The 21,705-nt window shown below is 42.0% G+C and overlaps 4 protein-coding genes across 4 annotated transcripts; all 4 read right to left on the reverse strand.

The window, feature by feature from the left end:
• Positions 1-414: 414 nt before the first annotated feature.
• On the reverse strand, positions 415-9,135 carry LOC135482569 (aldehyde dehydrogenase, mitochondrial-like). The gene is made up of 12 exons (XM_064762711.1): positions 8,978-9,135; positions 7,718-7,822; positions 6,870-7,010; positions 6,020-6,099; positions 5,136-5,376; positions 4,200-4,313; positions 3,730-3,832; positions 3,296-3,480; positions 2,752-2,916; positions 2,277-2,434; positions 1,811-1,925; positions 415-1,571 (listed from the first exon to the last, which is right to left on the reverse strand). The coding sequence occupies exons 1-12, from the start codon at positions 9,095-9,097 to the stop codon at positions 1,539-1,541; spliced, it is 1,560 nt and encodes a 519-aa protein (XP_064618781.1). The 5' UTR covers positions 9,098-9,135; the 3' UTR covers positions 415-1,538.
• A 3,714-nt stretch (positions 9,136-12,849) lies between these two features.
• On the reverse strand, positions 12,850-14,699 carry LOC135483641 (uncharacterized). Its single transcript, XM_064764624.1, has 4 exons — positions 14,444-14,699; positions 14,055-14,227; positions 13,484-13,594; positions 12,850-13,262 (listed from the first exon to the last, which is right to left on the reverse strand). The coding sequence occupies exons 1-4, from the start codon at positions 14,517-14,519 to the stop codon at positions 13,206-13,208; spliced, it is 417 nt and encodes a 138-aa protein (XP_064620694.1). The 5' UTR covers positions 14,520-14,699; the 3' UTR covers positions 12,850-13,205.
• Positions 14,700-15,353: 654 nt separating this feature from the next.
• LOC135483676 (uncharacterized) lies at positions 15,354-18,681 on the reverse strand. Its single transcript, XM_064764674.1, has 4 exons — positions 18,554-18,681; positions 16,460-16,632; positions 15,965-16,075; positions 15,354-15,780 (listed from the first exon to the last, which is right to left on the reverse strand). Exons 1-4 carry the CDS (start codon positions 18,627-18,629, stop codon positions 15,724-15,726), a joined length of 417 nt encoding a protein of 138 aa, XP_064620744.1. The 5' UTR covers positions 18,630-18,681; the 3' UTR covers positions 15,354-15,723.
• Positions 18,682-19,172: 491 nt separating this feature from the next.
• Positions 19,173-21,590, reverse strand: LOC135483642 (uncharacterized). The gene is made up of 4 exons (XM_064764625.1): positions 21,430-21,590; positions 20,763-20,935; positions 20,167-20,277; positions 19,173-19,724 (listed from the first exon to the last, which is right to left on the reverse strand). Exons 1-4 carry the CDS (start codon positions 21,503-21,505, stop codon positions 19,668-19,670), a joined length of 417 nt encoding a protein of 138 aa, XP_064620695.1. The 5' UTR covers positions 21,506-21,590; the 3' UTR covers positions 19,173-19,667.
• Positions 21,591-21,705: the final 115 nt, after the last annotated feature.

The following is a 21,705-nucleotide window of genomic DNA, read 5'->3' on the forward strand; positions in this document are numbered from 1 at the left end:
AGTGGAAGCTGTGACAATGCCAATCTTGCCATGTCAGAGTCTGAACACTTTTTATGACGACAGGGTTGGGAAACTGGACAAATGACTTTGCACTGTGGCAAAACACACCTTTATGGATTTGTGGAGATAAGGACTCCAAGGGAAGTGTGGGGTTGAAAATATGGAGATACTTTTCTCAGTGAAATTTGGGGCAAATTATTCTCGGGGATCTGGGGAATTGACACATGAAGTTTCAGGTTTTGAAACTAAACTCTCAGTAAGCGTGGGCATCCACAATGGAGGTGTGGGGGAACAGATTAACTGGGAAGGTTAAAAAACTGTCTCTGGAGATATTTTGAATCTCGCTGCAGGGCATGTAGCCTACAGTGAAGCAGATGACATGATATGAAAACCGACTCATGGAATAAATCTATATTCAGTATTATCAATCTATTACTTTATTACCTGCATAAATCATCATGCAATGCACCAGTGAACAAATAATATATCATTTGCAAAACATATATTTTTAACCATATTCTGATATACCACATCATTAGCCTCATAGCATAATTGCCTAACTCATATTTGAAGGTTTGGAGAACAATGAAATAAAACTATTTTTTAGAAAACGCTTAGGAAATTCTTATTCAAACTTTAACAATAACTTATAACAGATGCCTCAACATTTTTTAAACCATGAAAATAAGTAAAAAATGCTTGAATAACACAGAAAAGTGAAGTAGGTAATGAATTTTCACATTTTGGCCAAAATATGACTTAGGCAATTATGCTATGATGCTATTAAACGATATGATAAATCTCTGATGGCACAGAGTAACTGATGTACTACTATAACATGTACATGTATATCATATTTAGACATTTGTGGCAAGAAATGGATCATGACCTAGTTTCTTAAGTTATTTCAAACAAAATACATGTTCACAAAAGACAGACAGTGGGGGGAGGTGACCATTATTGGATCGAGCAGAGCCTTTTTCAATAGTGTTAACTTCAATACATGTACTTTAGAGACTTTACGAGACAACATGAAATCTTTACAAATACACGGTGTAAAAATAGAGTAGTTGTAAAGTTAAAAAACATTTTTAACAAGCAATCTTATTAACGTAAATATGTTCGCAAATATAAATTGCCCCGAAAGCTGCGAAACCTTTGTACACGGCGAAAGCAAGGCTTCACAGACAAATATCATTTTTGGTAATGATGGTGCAGGAGAGGAATTGGTTCAGAAAAGTTTACATGTAATTACATCAACTTGCCTGAAATAACAATTAAATTAACCCCTTCAATTTCCATCAGGAACTTGTCTCGCACGTGGCTCTTTCCAACACTTTTTCTCTATTAAACATGGTCTCTGATTTACTCTCCTGAGGTAGTGGTGGTGAACATTTTTCCCCACGAAAAAAAATTAATCAATTAATGAGTGGAACAATTAATCGGCTAACACATATATTTTCATTTAGGTTAGGTAAATATTAGTTGCATAGATGTAACTCTAACTGTCTGTTGAACTGCTGGCTCAATCACAAGGTTTACGAGTTCTTCTGCGGAATCTTGATGGTCACCTGAAATCAGATACATTTAAGGTTTACTTCCAGTATGCCTTGACATTATTCATCTCCAGAACCTTAACATGAAGGACCTCCGTGTGGCATCAACATTCTGTACCAAACAATCTAAATCCGAGACCATCCACTACGACCATGGCTGGTATCAAACATTCAACAGTATTTGTTTCATAAATTTCATTCATAGCACTGGTTGTGTCATGGCAGGACCTCTTTAAGAAAGATTCCTAACTTACCGTCTTGACTTCAGTGTAGGCTTCGAGTCCATATTCACCCAGCTCACGGCCATTGCCAGACATCTTGTAACCACCAAAGGGCGCGGCAGCGTCAAACACATCATAGCAGTTAACCCTGTAAACAGGATCATTCAACGTAGTAGATTAGTCTTTTTAGATGTTATACATTATTATTAAGAGGAGATCAGTTGAGGGGCCGTGGTGATGTAATGGCTCGGGTCATGAGGTCTCTGGTTTGATTCGAACTGTTGGCATGAGACTTTGCATTTACGTGCCTTGCCTTGCCTAAGTTCCCAGATGGGCCTCTAATGAAACAAGAGAAGTGGGCCACCAAGGACCAGCAGAGGTATGGTGATCACATTATTGCCTTGTGTCCCATGTCAGATGGAGATATATAAGTAAGCAAGGCCTACTTTACTTCACAGCCACAGCACTCCTATAGATTTTTGTTTCTTCATCAACCTACCAGACAGTTCCAGCGCGCAGGCTGTTGCTCAAGTAGAGAGCTCGGTCGATATCCTTGGTGAAGACAGACGCAGCCAGGCCATACTCTGTGTCATGTGCACGATGAAGCAACTCATCTGTGTCCTTGAATTTCATGATCTGCATCACTGGTCCAAATATCTGAAGTGGAATATTCATACATGTATTTGATAAAGGGGACCAATAACAAAGGACCTATAGAAAGATCTTAATTTCATCTTTTTTGACGGAGGGAGAGGGGACACTTGCATGCAAGTTTCGCAGCGAAATAGTTTTTGCAATGAAATCTGCAAATATTGCTTGATTCCCATTGATGCCATTGATGTGGTCTGGGAGATATTCCGAAAAGTGGCTTAATAAATTGTCAAATACTGTGGACAGGTTCCGTCTCACTGTGCCCTTTGGTTACCGATGCGGCCGCTAGTCCTGAAAGCGAGTTTAAAATGACCCAGACTCACCTCTTCCTTAGCAATTCTCATATTGTCCTGAACGTCGGTGAAGACGGTTGGTTCAACGAAGAAACCCTTGTCACCGATTCTGTTCCCACCGGCCAACAGCTTGGCACCTTGCTTCTTGCCGCTATCAATCAGGTCCATGATCTGTCCAAACTGCTCATCATCAATCTGTAAATGAAGGAATTGCCTGATGACGATTGTGGATGAGAAAGGTCAAGGTAGTACTTACGGTAGGCTAGACCATTAGTCTCAACAGTTTTATTTTCAAAATGGCTGGCCAGTGATATGAGAATCATTAAACTTCTATACTACATTATACGCTCTAGCATCACACGAATGTCACACCACCCTCTGGCTAAGCCAGGCAGCCTAAACTCAAATGAAATGAAAATTCCTGTGCAATCTTCCATGCAAAAAAGAAAGTTGCATGCATTCTGAAACACCATTGTATGACAAGAGGCCAATAGGCCTGGTCATCAGCTGACAGACATATATTTAGATGCACTCAGATATGTATAGACAGGGTAAAATCAGACCCATCATTTACCTGTGGTCCTTGTTCATTCTTGGGGTCAAATGGATCACCAACAGTTCTCGTCTTCGCTCGCTCAACACTTCTCTCAACAAACTCATCATAGATCGACTCCTCCACAAACGTCCTTGACCCAGCACAGCAGCACTGACCTTGGTTGAAGAAGAGAGCAAAGTGGCTCTGCTCCACCGCATGGTCCACTGAAAACAAGAGGTGCCTATAGTTGGTGTCATCAAAACTCCAGGTATTGTATCACATGACAAATTTAGTCGATTTCCGAAAGATAAGTACAATTTTCTGAACATATGGTAAAAGATTGAGTCAAAAGACCAACAAACCCAACTGGCTCCTAACCGCTCATCCCGCCTTTGAAGAGGAATACTCCCTGGAGAATCACACTTCCAAGTGCAGATGAATGCTGAATACTAATAATAATAATTTTTCCTTACTGTCGGCATCCTTGAGTATAATGTTAGGACTTTTTCCCCCAAGTTCCAGGGTGACCCGCTTCAGGTTACTCTGGCCAGCCATCTGATGGACCAACTGTCCAATCTGGGAAAATGAGAGGAAAACTGATCGTAAAAAATGTCATGATGGTGTACGTGGTCCGTTACAGAAGTTTTGATAATTTTGACAACCTTTTTCAGATTTAGGAATCTTTTCGTTTGTCATATCATGAATAAATAACCACTATTACGGCCATTTATTCATGGACATTATGAATATTTTAAAAGCCACATTATATGAGGGCCAACTCATTTTGAACTAACTTTCGAAAGCTCTTTAGTTTGCAGGAGTGTCTCAATCACACTTTCTTTAAATTAAAACTTTTGATAGCTGCTTTTGAGCCGTTAATTTATATCCTGAACTGACGAGCACTTTTTAAGTGACTTCAATTGATGATTTTATTCAGACGTACTTGTGTTGATCCTGTAAAGGCGATCTTGTCCACGTCCATATGTGAGGCGATGGCCGCACCAGCCGTTGGTCCATATCCCGGCAAGACATTAATTACACCTGGAGGGAAACCAGCCTGAAAGGAAAACATCAATTTTATACAATATACAGTGGAACCTCCCTTAGCGGACACCTCTCTATTAAGGACAACTTCTCTATTAAGGACACTAGCTTTGGTCCCAAATTGGTAGTTTCCATTCAATTTGACCTCTCTAATCAGGACACTTCTCTATTAAGGACAGTACTTGTCAGTCCCGAGGGTGTCCTTAATAGAGAGGTTCTACTGTACATGATTGTATTAACTGTAGTCGCCGACTCACTTTGAACACTTGTGCATTAAACTACCCCATGCTCAATTGTGAGTGTGATAAAGTGTCCATCCTCTTTTAATGAATCATATTAATCATTATCATATAGGCCAACAACCTATTTGTACAATGCAGGTCTATGTTTATTTGCGTTTGATAGATGCTTATTACTTGACTACCAATAAATAATCCGGAAAGCTGTGCAGATGTTTTAAGGTCATACAGTACAACCTCTCTATTGAGGACACCGTCGGGACTGACAAGTGCAGTCCTTAATAGAGAGGTGTCCTGATTAGAGAGGTCAAATTGAATGGAAACCACCCCTTTGGGACCAAAACCAGTGTACTTAATAGAGAGGTTGTCCTTAGTAGAGAGGTTCCACTGTATTTGGAATGATACCTATAGACACAATTGCACTTCGACTGTGTTATTAGTCTATGCATCCAGGCAACCATAAAGGGAATCTTGCAAATATATCTCAACAACATGGTCTCCATTTTGGTTCACCACGTCAAGAAATCAGAGGGTATTGTGATGGCAGAGCCTTTTCTGTCAAGATGCATCATCTGTTGGGCTGCATGAGGACTTACCTCGACCGCCAATTGAGCAACATACGCAGCCGTCAGTGGCGTCTGTTCGGCAGTCTTCATCACAACAGTATTACCAAGGGCGAGTGCTGGCCCCCACTTCCATGCCAACATGAGAAGAGGGAAGTTCCATGGGATAATCTGACCAACAACTCCAACAGGTTCGTGTCTTGTGTAACACATATAATCGCCGCCGATCGGGATGGTTTTGCCATGGTGTTTGTCGGCCCAGCCAGCGTAGTATCTGAAAATAAAACCGTCTTCTATAATTTAAGAAAAAAATCTTTGTTTGTGTGTGTTTGCCTGTGAGTATGACGCTTAAGGTCTGACCTTTAAACCTTCTTGTGAAACTATCACAACAGTCATTGATAAGTAGTACAGGATTGATAAATTGCCCCTACCTATTGGATATGTGAGGTAGGCCTATTTTATGAACTTTGTGATAAAAACTTCAAGATAAAATACTATTCAACAACCAACAGCCAGTACTCACCGGCTTTGAGAAGTATTTTTCATCTGACAATAACACTTATAGTACATTGGACAAGATAACATCTCTCTCAAGTATTACCGAAATGTTGGTTTTAGGTCAAAACAAGCACCTGTGAAATCAGTTCACAAATGAGTTGGCCTAAAATGGAATGTTGTTGTCAATGATTCTATTATTGCAACATTGACTGTGTTATTGTGCAGTCTGGGTCCTGTGAATAATGGCACTTTTTTGGGGATCTCAATTTTTGTCTTGGCTAGGTCAATGTGCTGAAAATCTATAATCTAGTGATGAGAATGATCAAGAAGCGGTAATATTAAGTTTTCCAAATCAGAGTTCTGATTGCTAATGATACCCATTAAAAGCAATATTTCAGGGAAATCAACTCTTTCCTTACCTGAAACACTTGACAACCAGGGCCACGTCAGCAGCAAGTGCCACATGGAATGGCTTACCATTATCCATTGTCTCCAAAGACTAAAACAGAAAGAAAGAAGAACTTGAAACCTCCCTCACTGTTCACATGATTCAGTACAGCACCCAAAAGAGGGCCATAATATAGTAAACCACTGAACAAACCAGGGTCATAATATAGTAAACCACTGAACAAACCAGGGCCATAATATAGTAAACCACTGAACAAACCAGGGCCATAATATAGTAAACCACTGAACAAACCAGGGCCATAAACAGTAGTAGATGATACTGCTATCACGGTAATTAAAGTATTAATAATAATAATAATAATAATAATGAGTCTTTTATATAGCGCAATTCCGTGACACTATAGTTCTCGCTCAAAGCGCTATCATATTATAACCCCGGTCTCCACAGAAATCAATCAGGGGTTTCAAGGAGCAACCAGAAGGCGCTCACTTGAACTCGACCAGTAGGGGAACCAAGCAGTGACTCGGCCGGGAGTCGAACCCCCGACCTCCTGATCATGAGGCCGACTCTCTTCCACTGCGCTACCGCTGCCCCTAAGTATTATCATTTTCATAAACCACTACTTCTACCCATGTGCATGCTCCTCCCTTTGTTACAAGGACTAGCAACATCACATCTGCTATTGAGCTGCTCCTATATACATCTTTTGCACAGATAAGAACTTTCTGAAAAGGTGTTTAAATCAAACGCAATGAAACCTCTTTACAAATGAGAATATAATACCTGGTGATCGAACGACGTTCATAACTTTGCCTAATTTACATTTGCCTATACTTTTAGTCTATGGTTGATGAACTTACTGCAATGTAAGTTGCATCCCTCTCAATCAGGTCTGCCAGCTTATTCAGCCTAAGTCCTCTCTCCGATGCGTCCATCCGCCTCCATGGTGAACCAAGCCTGAAGGCCTCGCGGGCTGCCTTAACTGCTTTCTCAACATCAGCCTAAAAAATTTATTACAAATCAAAATATAACACTGACATCGAACACTAACACTAAGGCAGTAACACTACGACAACCTGACGAGATGCACATATTGAGGATTTTAAACATATTTTTAGGGATGAAAAAACACACCACAAAGTCCTTTGTAGGAACTTCAGAACATTATAGCATTATCACAAAATTCATAAGTCTTTGGTGCAGCAGTTGAAAACGTTATGTCCTATGGCTAAGTCATGAGTTCAAATAATGTTCACGTACAAGGCCGGTACCCAATAATTAACAAAATGTTTATCACTGAACGCCCATCCAGGCTAATGATCCCGATGGGTCGTTCAAAACTCTCCTGTCTTATATTTAAGCATTGTGCGATTGGCTACACATACAAAACAGACGTTTTTTCGTCTCAAAATTTCCCCCAGGTAGAGCCTGTGACTTTCCAGCCCAAGTCCTGGTGCGAGCATGGGCCTATGTCCTTTTAATGCATAGTGGGGGCTCGGGCAAGGAAGCACCATTGCATTTGAACATTGGCCATTTCATTCATAACTGACAGTTCCATTCATGTATCAAGTCCACGACCCGATCATTTTCACTGTATTGAGGATACATGTTGTTAGCACTTGACTTCACATCATGATTAGACCTTTCCAATGGCCTACAAAGGTCACTCAACCTGCTATTCAGGGGACTCTCTATTCACTAGACCAACCTTGTCGCACTCTGCTATCTCGGCAATTGTCTCCCCAGTGGCTGGGTTAATGGTAGGAAAGGTCTTTCCGCTAGCCGAATCAACCCACTCATTGTTGATGAAGGCCTGAAAATAGAATATGAACGCCTGTCACCAGCTGCTAGCCAAGGCATGGACAGTACATTGTACAGTGGAACCCCTCTATTAAGGACACCCTCGAGACTGACAAGTGCTGTCCTTTATAGAGAGGTGTCCAGATTAGAGAGGTCAAATTGAATGGAAAACCCAATTTGGTACAAAAACTAGTGTACTTAATAGAGGGGTTGTCCTTAATAGAGAGGTTTCCACTAAGGGAGGTTCCATTGTACTTCTATCAGGATTTCAGACAGAGTACATCAGATCGGTTGACTACATCATCTTTAGAACCTCTCTATTAAGGACGCCTTTGGAACTGACAAGAGGTGTCCTGGTGAGAGGTCAAATTGCAGGGAAACCACCAGTTTGGGACCAAAACTATAGTGTCCTTATTAGACTAGAGAGGTAGTCCTTAATAGAGAGGTGTCCGCTATGGGAGGTTCCACTGTAATTGAAGTGTACTGATTTAAAGCCCTTTTGAAAGCACCTCAACAGCAAGATGATGGTATAAAATGTTTGGTGAGGTCTTTGTTTTCATGGTAGGGACTTCACTGAAAGTGTCTCAATCTTGCCTGAAGCACTTTCAACACTGCAGGATCTCTCATTCTCTGATGGCCATATGAAAAAAGCACTTCTTTGGGATGGTGCTGGTTATACTAGAACTAACCTCTCTATTAAGGACACCAAGTGCTGTCCTTAATAGGCAGGCGTCCTGATTAGAGAGGTCAAATTGAATGGATACAACCAATTTAGGACCAAATCTAGTGTCCTTTATGAGAGAGGTTTTCCTCACTAGAGAGGTGACCGCTAAGGGAGGTTCCACTGTAGTTATATTCATATTCTAGTTCAAACTCAGTTTCAGTTCGGTCGTTTTTGGTTGCTTGTAGTATATATATCAGTACTATTACTATTAGGCGAAGGAGGCAATACCGCCGTATCTGTAGACTGTGGTAGAGGGGTCGGCTAAACTTTAGAATCCCCGATCAGAAATGACGTAGTTTGATCGCATTCAACTATAAATCCATTGAACAGTGGTCCGATGACCTTTTTGTGGGGTGTGATCTCGTTCCATCACTGTGTACTACACAAAGCAGACGATAAAAGTGAAATAGAGCTAAATCTGCAACTGAAATAAGGCAAACAGACCTTGGTGTATTTCACAGGCGCATCCCTCTGAGGTTGAGCTGCAGCACTTGAAAGACAAGCAGCCTGCTGCCTTAAAAGAGGCAAGAACTTTTGAGCACGAAGTATCCGGGAGAGCGACATGATTATGTGGCCAGTTCACAAACGACGGGGGCGCTCTCTGTGCGGTGGACACGAAGTTCTGTGGCGGGAAAGTTAAAATTACCTTGCAAGCAGGCTTTCTGGGTAAATTGGCATCTCAGCGCGAAGTAGACATAAATCATAATAGCCAGGATTTCTAGCGGGGGGACTGATGTCGGCGGGGTCAGCGGCGATACGTAGGCCCTTATCCCCTAGTTTTATAGGAGTAGCCTAAGCATTTTACTGTGGTATGAGGATTATACACCTCTTCCCAGTCGATGTACAGCCCAAGAAACTGTTCCAATTGTTTCATATCAAATGACCCAGTATGGCAATAGAATCATGTATAGCGCCCAGCGTTTTAAATCGCCTGCGACAATAATCACTCCGGCCTTTGCGGTACGACTTGCGAGCCGTTCGGGCCGGACGCGAGGCATTGCCCTTGTCGGCCCCCTAAACGTGAAGTACTGAATCATGGCGAATAGACAGCCTTGGTAGTTAACATATGAAATGCATAGGCCCTACATTGCAGTTTAGTAGTCTCTGTTTAAGGGTGATATCGCAAGGAGGACCGGACAACTGTAGTGCCGTGTGCCACCTGTATTCTGCAAAAGTGTCCCTTTATAACTGTCGATTTCCGCGATGATGCAAGAGCTTGCTTTCTGATGAACACAGATACTGATTTCTTTTCGGTTATTGACAGTATACGGAGGCCGATGTGACATTGGATTTTCTAGAGCGATGAATAATGACAGTTCTTCGTTATCAGTCATCTTCGTTATCAGTCATCTTCGTCTTCGTCATCTTCGATAGATTCTTGACGTTCACGCGGCAGTCAGCTGCGTTCTTCGGAATAAAGTCTGGTTAAAGGAGTGGGCGACTTTTTGCAGTATGCTTGTTCTTCTCCTATTTCATTTATCAGTAAACATACCTGCGGTCTGGTGGGTTTATGGGCCTCGTTTGGCTTTCTTTTAGGTCTTATTTGATCCCGTGTAAACGGCCATGTTGTCGCCGTATCGGGGTAATCAAGAAGAGACAGTGGGTTGATTCTTTGATGATAGAGAGAATGCGAAATACCCCCAATTCAGCGCAAAAAAGCACGACCCCTCCCACTGTTCGAACGTGAATTTCCGGCCCTTTCAATGACGACGATGTATGAAAACTCGTATCAAAATACCAACAAAAAGGATGATTTGGAATGTTATTTTGATACGAAACTTCCAAGCAACAGCAGATGAGAGCCATTGGAACGGTGGCCGTGATGGCCGCGCATGGCCGGGCCAGCGGTAGTGAATGCTCGTCACGACTGCATTATTATCGGGATGTCATGGGTTCGACTCGCGGCCGAGGATTTCTTTATTTTCCTTTTACGGATCGAAGTCTGTTTGGAATGATCTCCGTATAGCTGCCTCCTGGGAGATGCTCCAATTGAAACAAGGACTGAATGTAATACATGTATTCTGAAAGCGCTTGTGAACGGATTTGATACTAGAGCTATCCGAAACAAGCGCTTTAGCTATATCCGCACATGCAACTGGAAGATATATGCTACTCGAAATCGCATTTTCTAAAAATCTCCGAGATGCTCAAGCCAAGTCAAGGCGTTGGCTGCCCGAACCAGAAAAGCTTTATAAGGTTTCTTCGGAATGTTCTGTTCGTAGTGCAATATGCTACGAAGTTCATCGCCGAATCAACCACAATTAGAAGCAAGCCGGTTTTCCTGATGTAGTTTGCGAACAAACTATCCGCTGGGTATCGAAAGCCCAAAACATTGGCCAACCGGTCCATACTGGCTGGCGTCTCACAAATGGTAAACAGAATAACAATGGAAATCACCATCATCGTGGCCTGATTTTGGTCAGATGTGGCTTTCCCCTCGGACATTTTAGACCGCGCTGCAGCAGCCCGTCGTAATAGAATTATTAGAATGATATTTAGGACATAGATTATGAGAAGTGGACCAATTACTAAAACGGTGATGTAAAGGTACTGGTCAAAATTGGGCTCCCATGCTTGCCACGATAGTGCAAGTTCTGGTTGACCAGTGCAGGGGTTGGTTTGCTCTGTCAGAGTTTGGGCCCAGAATCGTGGAAGATGACAAGCAAATGCGAGTAAGATGATTATAATCACGACTCTTGTAAAGTTGCCTTTCGTACATTTTCTCCTTGCCCAGAGCGGGAATGCTATATTCAAAAACCTCTCAAGAGATAGTAACACGATTAACCAGTTCCTCGCCTGTAGCGAACTAAAATAAAAAGGGAACGTCGCGTAGATAATTTCAGAACCAATACTATGATCAGGACGGGCGAATATTTCAATCTTGTCGCTGAAGTAAACTACGAGATGTCGAACGGTGAAATATAGGAGGCAGACGACCAGGAAAAACAAGTCACATCCGGCGAGCACGCGCAATAGAAAAACGGAAGTTAGAGATGTTTTCTGCATGCGCAGTACGATTAAATTGATTACATTGAGCATGACCCCCAGCAAAGCGACTGGTGTAACGGCGTACATAAACAGATAAAAAACGTCGGCAAACACCTTCTTGTGAATGCATCCTATTCCGAGTGGTGTGGATTTGAAAGTTACCGTGGCCAAAGAATCATCCATTGTTTAGTAAGGAGAACTCCGCTGGAGACGTTTCGGATACACCTCAACATTCAATGCAATCTTTTTTGACTATTCATCAACATGTAGTTGCCTAACAAAATAAAGATATGCTAGTACTTATTACGAAACCATTCCACGATATAGCTATAGCCTTTCTTTTTCAAGAACCTTAAGTTCCCCGGTGATATCAAAGGGGCATGTTGACAAATCCCTGGTTTTACATCAAAGATGGAATGTATACCTTTCGTTCCAACAACATCCAGCTGCAACCAGTAGTGTTCAATAGGCCTACACTTCGCCTCCCGATATTTGTAATGACGAAGGAGTGAAAAAAACTTAATCTCAGGATGTTCCAACAATCGAAAGCTCACTTTATAGCTGCTCAGTCGACATTCCTCCAAAACGCCATCTTCAGTATTATCATCAGATAATCGACAGAGGACAATACATTGGATAACGATTTGGGTTGGTTGCACGGCTTTCATTCTTGACCATTTCTTCCCTCTTGAGCACTGACCAACAAATCGATTCCTTTGAGGACATTGAATCAGCAGCGCGGCCGGCAGAAGATATCAAATGATATTATCTTTGATCTTCTCTCTGCCAACACAGACTGCCTTTACACCATGCATGAGGTATTTTCACAAGCGGCTGCCGGAATATCAGCTCATCCTGGCACCAGTAGTCTTCAATATACTCCGCCTCTCGATATTGTGTATAAAGTAGGAATATCAAAAACCTCGGGCTGGTATCACTCAACACTGCATGACCAACAAATCAATTCCTTTGAGGACTTTAAATCAGCAGCGCGGTCGGCACAAGTTCGACCGGCAGAAGCTCCTCCGAAATGGCCGCATGCGTTTGCATGAATGACGTCATCGTGAGAATTTGCCCGAAAACGGTGCGCGGCTGTGACTGGTATAAAATGCGACTTCCGATATCAGATGATGTGTGCACCTCAGAAATGATGGTATACATGAACAGCCTGCCATACGCAGCAATAATGTTGAAACCAGACTCCCCTCCCCAGTTAATTTGACAATTATATATGGCAATGTCATGTTAGATTATTGGCTAAGTTTTTTTATTCGAACACGAGCTTCATTGGATAATGATGACAAAATCCCTGGAGATATATTTTCAGCTACATCAATTATCAATTTATTGCTTCATGAGGTGTTATTCTTATTTTTTCTATACTGTACGCTATAAAGCCACACAATGCGCATATATCAACACACAACGTACAAAGTATTTTTTTCGCCAAGGAAATTTAAATTCATTAGTAAAAATCCCAATCTTGGTTATCTGCCAATGCGAATTTGTCCTTTTTTTCAGAAATGGGACCCAAGATAGTTTTTTGGTGACATAAACACATGACATTGTTTGAATGAATGTCTGTACAGCCGAACACAAAATGAACTACCATATACTAAGTCCACTAATTTACCATTCTTCCCATTTACTAGTCTTTGTTCCCAAGGATTTGGGCTCTTCTTCTTTAACATTTCTCGAAGATTGTCTCTGCAGTCACCCCAGAGTCCATCAAGGTTGTTGACTGAAAAAAAGTGGACAGTTTAATCAAGCAATTAATGACATACAAGTACGTTGACGGTAGGTCCTACGGCTACTTGGGAACCCGGCTGGAAAATGTACCGAGTATATACAATATAACGATTGTGATCAAAGACGTCAAGTGCGCTAAAATCTGAACCATTGGTGATCCGCACCGAAGGTATACTCTATCATGGACTTCCAGATTTCCGTGACTCGACTTACGTTAAGCATGAGGTTTCCCTTCAGTTCCCTGACAATCCTTATCTTTGACATTGGTGCATCCACGTAGGCACCCTCTGTCACCAATTTGTCACCCTCCCAGTTTGTTATGGACTGCAATGGGGAATACATGTATGTGCTGAGGAATTAGTCTCTGATATACCCCTCGTCATCTAGCTCCGTTGCAGGAAGCAACTTGGCCGTCTATGGGAGTTCCCATATTCAGGTATTCAGAAAAACATGTCATCACTGCCAAGAAAAAATCCCATTGGAGATTTATCACTCTGAGACACAAATCTCTAATCTATACTTGATGCATGTAGGGTAACGTGGGACAATTATAGCCCTAGCTGGCAGTACGCAATAATGCACACAGAGGCTATTACCGCCTTACTTTGCAGTGTATTTTTTCGTGCACACGGGATTGCATTCTCCTTTTACAAAGCCAGCCAGTTTTTATTAAACCCTACCATTGGTTGTGAACCTATGCAATATGTTGAGGGTTTGTCCAACGGACTTCAAATGGCCATATGCAACAGTAGTGAAACTGTTCATTATCTTAACCGTATCCTACCGCGACCTCTCTTCCTAAATTATCCTTTTGTACTTCTTTCGTCCCGATTTTCCCCTCGACTACCACTGCCTTACCATCAGGATCGGTGTATACATGCGTGAATTCTTCACCATTGTGCCTGGTTTCGAAACTGAGGCTGGTCTTCATATACTTGATGACTTCGGCAGAGTAACCTAGACAAGTCAAGAGGCGTATGGTGAAGTTTATTCTTTCTAAATAGTTTTAGTGAGGTCGTGAAGGCAGTCACTGCTTCGACGATGGGAGTATCCTCGAAAATAGGCCTTAGAATTTCGTTAAAACGATATAGCTAATATCTCAAGATGAATTACTCACTTCAGCAGACTGAAAACGCTTTGTTGTTTTTCATAATACGTTGTGAGGTCACTCACCTTCCTTCGCCATTACTACGTCAACGTTGTCGTCGGCGGACTTCACCTTCCATTTTCCACTGAAGTTGACAGGCATTTTGAAAATTGGAAACTTTCAAATGACCAACCTTTCTCTGCACTGGAGATATTCTTTTACTCATATACCAAGGCACTGGCAAACTTTAGATATATGCTCTCGTGATTGTTAAGTAAAATCGAAGTACGAGTAACACGGGCCGAGTCCGTAGCCTATTGCATTTTATGTTTGGAACGCTCCGCAAGCGGTCTGGGTCGCAAATCAGGATTAAACCCACAATAACTCGCCAAAATGTTGTGCTAATGCCCGTCTAGGCACTAATACTTTCATAAAGGTAACGGTAAAAAAAGATTAAGTCGTGTGAAGATAACTTGATAATTGTCAGTAATGAGAAGCGATCGTCTGTGTCCGAGACCAATGGATTTGTCCCCGCGTATCGAGACTAATTGTCACATGCCGATTTATCAGCGATGTGTGACAATCCTAGAGAGTCTCGGTGTGGGATACCGACGAACAACGCCGATAGATCAGCAAGATCTTCATGCCGACTTACCGGCAGTGAATGGCAATCCTATAAAGTCTCCTCCTGCACCGCTGGTGAAAGGATGGATATATGTACAACGACGGCAGATCGGCACGGCTAGTGGCTTATAGGTGCAGCTTCTAACGCCCTTGGCATATAGCGTCAAATGATGTAAAAGCGAAAAGACGATTTTTTGCGCCAAGTTTCCAGTCATCTCATGCAGTCACTCATTGGAGATATTTTACGTTTAAACGATAGATGGCTTTTCGTCCGTCCCTGATTGCTCATTTTCAATCATTAACGTAATTCATTTTTTTGTAAATAAAAAAAGAAACTGCGGAGGGTTTTGGTAACAGAATACGTATATTTTATGTATCGTATAGAAACTTTACAACAGTTGTGATTCTTTTGCAAGAAGTCAGTTGCGTGAGCCTTGTATCGTATTGGCTGAAGAAAATGAGTGGCAAGACGAAACACTGTGCTTGTGTTGGACCACCATCCCGTATTACCAAAGGAAATGGTAAAAGTCCCCACGTATTCTGTGTAATGGCATTGCGCCTTCCTTGACACAGGCAGACGTCCCTGGGGTTCTCAGCATGGCCTTCCCATGGACGTTCCTTGCCGGCGCCGGTGATTGTTGTATCATTTACTCTGGTCGACAGAAATGGATGTTACTACGAGATTCCTACGTAACCCACACACATGTACGAGTTTTTTTTCTAAAAAGACTTGACGAAGTAATCAGCATTTCTCGAAGACCATCTCTGAGGTTATTCCGGCGTCAACCAAAGTGGACATCTGAAAATAAGCAAGGGGAAAATAAGCATAAGAATCATTGAGGAAATTGTAGCCGTGGGGTAGATCTAAATATTGACAAGATGCAAAAACATGGGTGGTCAAGGTATAGGCCAGGTGCTGCTGCACGGATGAGAACTGCCCCCGTTCCCACGTGCAGTATACCAAGAGCATGCCATCTTCTTACCGTAATCATGTTGCTTCCCTTTATTTCCCTAACGATCCTAGAGTTTGGCACTGATCCATCACTGTAGGTCACCTCACTCACAAGTTTATCACCTTCCCAGTTCGTCAAAGACTGAAACGTGAAAATAGCAAGGGCATAATCATGATGATATTGGGTATGCATGTATACATACTTTATTTTCCGATAGCTACATGTATTGTCATGTAGAATTCGAGTTTTGGGCAAAGGAAACCTATCCATAGTTTAAGTGTTAATTGTCTGGTGGCCATTTTGGACTCGCGGCCAAAATCAGAAGTGTCATTTAGCTTATTAGAAAAAAAATCGTTGACAAAACGCAGAGAGAAAACGTTGACCACGTAAAAAGGCAGCGTTTCCTCAGCTTGCATGGGACTGATAGAGATATCAGGTAATCCTTTCCTAGCCATCTTGTTACCTGCAGGTGGAACTTCTGAAGAGTGGTCAAAATGTACTCAGGGAAATCAAACCCAAACTTACCGTATACGTTCTGCCCATTAAATCCTTGTCTTCCATTTTCTGACCGATCTTCCCCTTGACTACCTTCTCTTTACCGTCAGGAGTTCTGTAAGTGTTCTCGTAATCATCGCCACTCTGCTTGGTTTCAAAACTGATCTTGGTCTTCATGTACTCGATAACTGGAGCAGGGTAGCCTGCAAAATCAAAGGACGACGTTGTAGGTTTGCTCGTATAGGTTTTCCCTTATATCGTCGTCTTTTTTGGATCTGGTATTGGTAAAGACATTTAAGCTTGCAGCACACTGGACGCCAACTCCGGCGGCAAGGCGCGTTTTTTGCCGCAAGAGTCCTGAACGCCTGAAAAATCCGTAGTGTGCTACGGACGGCGTCAGGCAAACGCCACTTGCCGCAACTTGCCGCAACTTGCCGCCACTTGCCGCCAGATATCTAGCATGTTTGATTTTTGACGCCTGTAGCGGCGTCTGAACGCCAGTGAACGCAAGAAGAATCCAGGTGTGCTACGGATCGCCGCCAGAGTTGGCGTCAACCAGCGTCAACGGCGAGGCTTTGGCCAATCAGCTTGCGTCTTGACGTCACATGATATCAAAATTGCAGCCCCCACGATTCTTGGAAGTGGCGGAAAAGACGCTACTGGACGCCAATTCTGAGTAGGTGTGCTATGAGCGCGATCCACTGCCGCCAACTCTGGCGTCGAGCGGCGTTCAGTCGCGTTCAGTCTGACGCGCATATATGGCAAGCCAAAGCGGAATTTATTCAAGACTTTAGAATAACCATTCAAGAAGTTAAATATAAGTTCAAGAAGGAAATATATGTTCAAGACTAAAATATGTTCAACCTTAAATCAAATGTTTTCAACCTTAAATAAAATATGTTCAACCTTGAATAAAATATGTTCAACCTTGAATAAAATATGTCCAACCTTGAACAAAATATATTCAAGACTCACGTGACCATATTCAAGACTCACGTGACCATATTCAAGACGCACGTGACCACAAAATTGATGACGTAGAGCGTAGAATCTGTGGTACTTCTGATGCGTTCTGTTTCACGACGTGATTGATTGCCTGTATAGCCTAAACACTCAAACATGTCAAAAGACAACGAGAATCCGATACAGTGGTATGAAAGGTGAGAGGCATTGCGCATTTTGAACCTATAATTTGCCTGATATGTCTGTGAAACATGTATCGACTCTGACATTCACTCGGCATCCATGTCATGATGTGTAGGATTACAGTACATGTCAGGTGTAGGCGGCTAGGTACGTGTACAACCATGTGTCAAAACCTTCGTGCGAACAATTCGAGCTCCGAAACGCAACACAAGTACCATGGGTTCGGGAAAGTCTGGACGCGGGTTCGGGAAAGTCCGTAAAGCATCAAAACATGAGCAACAACGTCATCAATTTTGTGGTCACGTGCGTCTTGAATATGGTCACGTGAGTCTTGAATATATTTTGTTCAAGGTTGAATATATTTTGTTAAAGGTTGGACATATTTTGTTCAAGGTTGGACATATTTTATTCAAGGTTGAACATATTTTATTCAAGGTTGAACATATTTTATTTAAGGTTGAAAACATTTGATTCAAGGTTGAAAACATTTGATTCAAGGTTGAACATATTTTAGTCTTGAACATATATTTCCTTCTTGAACTTATATTTAACTTCTTGAATGGTTATTCTAAAGTCTTGAATAAATTCCGCTTTGGCTTGCCATACGCATAGGTTGGAGAATCAGGGAGCTCATTACATCGTCGATGAGAAACACATACATAGTACTTCGTTGTTCGTAGCTCTTTGTATGGGTTGAGAGACCTGCCTTGTTTGTTGGGAACGAGGGATTCGCGAAGAACACAGCATTGGTGTCGACACGTGAAAAATCTAACATGACGGCATCTTGCAGTCTTGTCAGCAACGAGTCGGGAAGAAAATCAATCAACGGGGATCGCTATTTAGCCGATCGATAGGCTGCGACGTTTTTGGAACCGTACGGGAGCCGTGAAGCAGGAGGTCTCTAATTCACCTAAAGAAGTACCGTAATGCCTGATAATCTCGTCTAATATTGGCCGAACAGTGTTAAGTCCAACTTACCACTCTTCGTCATTATTTCATCAACGTTGGCATCGCACGATTTCACCTTCCATTTTCCACTGAAATCGACCGGCATTTTGAAACAAAAAAATATCACAGCTTATACGACGGCACAACTTTCCCTTGCGTTGGCAATTCTGAGAGTGGATATCGAGGCGCCGTCAATCGATTTTATATCAATTTACTATGACGTAATAACTCCTATAACTATAGTTAAATAAACAGTGGTAAGTAATTAGTTTCCTTTTGGTTGTTAGATGTCATATTTGACATGCACTTTTATGACCAAACTAATACTTATATCTTGGAAACCACACGATAAGTGAAAGCAAACAACAGGTGAAAACAAGTCTCACGTAAGACTATGAGTACGTTTATAGGATCGCCACATTTCTCTTCTCAATATTTGAACAACGAGGCTCGCATGGCGCAATATAGGGAGTTTTCGCAAAAGCCCCCGAAACGTCAATGCGAACGCCTATCTCATTGTTCGACCTGCTGATCACGATGCAGAACAATGGGATAGGAGTTGGCGTTGGCGTTTCGGGGGCTTTGCGAAAACTCACTATTGATAAAAATGAATCACTCGATCACGCCAAAGAAAAAGAAAAAACTGATGTTTGGTTACAAAAGAATAGGTTTTATTTCAGGCATCTTTCAGCGAATTTACCGTCATATATGATGTATCTGATTTCATAAATTCCGATACAAGTCTTTTTGTATAGTATTCATGAGAGCGCACAATGTTTAACTGCAAAGGCCTATTATATATTTTAGTTACATCATCTGCAACTACAAAGTTTCGTTGTAAACATCACTTCAGCAAAATCCCGGCAGTTAAAATAGTTTAAAACACAAAAAAGGGATTATGGTGGAATATCCCGAAGTGGACACGTCTGTTCGCAGGATAATACAGAAAATGTATTCTCTATATATGGGGACTGTCAATGACTGTGGTTTTAGTCCAAATGGCTCGTTTCTATTCAATTCAACATATGCATGCAATCAGGACACTTCCCTCTATAGCGCATGTACTACATGTAATTGTGAAATTGCGATTCATGAATGTGATGCTGGTATGATGACAGTCGCCTCAGCATGATCCCGATCCATATCAACATCTCTCAAACACTGTCACAGCAGTCAAACCGGAATCAACCAATGTTGTTGCCTGAAAAAAGTAAACGAGCATGTACTATTTAGGCCGGCAGTTACTTTGAAAATAATGAAAAATGATATTCCGCCACTATAATTATACATGTATACTAGTATGCAAGTGGTTCAATCAGCAATGGCTAACTTGAACCGAGCTTTATATTATGTCACTTGAGGCTTCTCAAAAATGAGATGTCTTTTCAAATGGCGAATGGTGACTGAAAGGGTACTTATCAGTGGGAACTTCACACCAATTTTCCAACTAGTTTTCATTGTAAGAAACTGTTTTAAGAAAAAAATTTATACAAAAAAGCTCCCCAACCTCCTCTAAACATGTTAGTGCAGACTTAACTAATCACCACTGAGGAATCATTGCTGTATTTAACTGTCTTGTCTCCAACATTCACAGTTATGTGTCGCTTATTAAGACGGTCATCAGGCCTAAGCTATCTTCTTACCGTAACAAGTGTGTCTCCCTTTAACTCCCGGGTCGCCCTTGTACGCGGCAATGAAGCATCAGTAAAGCTCATCTCCGTCACTAACTTATCACCCTCCCATTTCGTCATGGACTGAAACGGATAAGAACAGGGGCTATAAGACAAGTTTCCTACCTATAAACCAACTTCACGTGCACAAGATCTTATCACCAGTCTTCGTCACATTGTCCTCTGATGGAAAGTCAATCAACAGTCTTTGGTGAACTGGCTAAATTCTCTAAGCACGTTCGTCAATCCTCAGTGTTCATACTGCCTTCCAATCTCCCAATGAGAGGACTCCCTCCATTTGCCTCTTTAACCGGAAGAGACCAAATGGCGCTAGTATACGATGCAAGTATAACTTAGCAACCGCTACCATGGCAGGTCTAGGAGATTGACTTCCTTCATGGGGAGGGACGTAGCCTCGAAAACTCCAGCCGCCGATTCGAACCAACTATGCACCGGAGTGACTCCTAAGTGCACCGCCCAATAAGTCGCTTAGGAGGAACGACAAGGCCGATCCACTGCTTCCGGAGTATAACTCCGGTCCGCCCGGCCCATAATACTAGAATACGTACCGAGTATGGTCTTCCAATGAAATCCTTTTCATCTACTTGCTTCCCGATCGTTCCCGTGACCACCTTGACATTACCATGGGGAGTGGTGTATTTCGTCTCGTAATCGTCCCCAGTGTACTTGCTTTCGAAAGAGAGCTTGGTCTTCATGTACTCAATAACTTCGGCAGGGAAGCCTTGAAAATTTGAGATGATTGAGCGTTGTTCAGTGACAGGCATGTTTGAATCCTACCCTTTTAGAAAACCAGTTTTACCGTCTTTTTGCACGGATGCACATAATGTCATTTTCCATAGAATTCTCAAAGGTTTTTTTTACATTGCAAGAAATATACACGATATACCTTATTTTCAGTAAACCATTCTACGAATACATGTATATACTCACAAGCTGCCGTAAAAGCTGCGCTTATGACGTATTTAAACATATCATTTTAAGTTTGGGATCGAGACGAATCGCCAGAAGAAACTGTCCAAATGCATTCAATCGCTGTGGAACAGTCAGCAGTATCTACAACGACATTTCATGATTTGCGAAACATTCTAATTGTCTACACGACCGCAGCCACCATGTCTAGCCGGGAAATGCAGACTAGTTACGCCCATTATGTGTGATACACCGGGTGCGGGTTCCAGTAAAACGTAGAGAAAATTCTTCTCACTCTTCACTTACCAAGCTTCGTCATCAGTTCATCAATGTTGTCATCGGTGGACTTCACCTTCCATTTTCCACTGAGATCGACAGGCATTTTCTGAATTGGACGAACTTTCAAAGCAACGATAACACAGTCAGCTATCTCCTGCTCAGCCGATTCCTACAATAAATGGCACGGCACCGTCGTTCGACTTTATATGATTTCGCAATCAAACTACACAACAATCTGTAATTAGTTCTATATTTGATTACGAGAGGTCAAATGCCACATTTCGACCCACTTTTGAGATGACA

This window comes from Lineus longissimus, chromosome 2, assembly GCF_910592395.1.
Source record: "Lineus longissimus chromosome 2, tnLinLong1.2, whole genome shotgun sequence".
NCBI classification, from domain to species: domain Eukaryota; kingdom Metazoa; phylum Nemertea; class Pilidiophora; order Heteronemertea; family Lineidae; genus Lineus; species Lineus longissimus.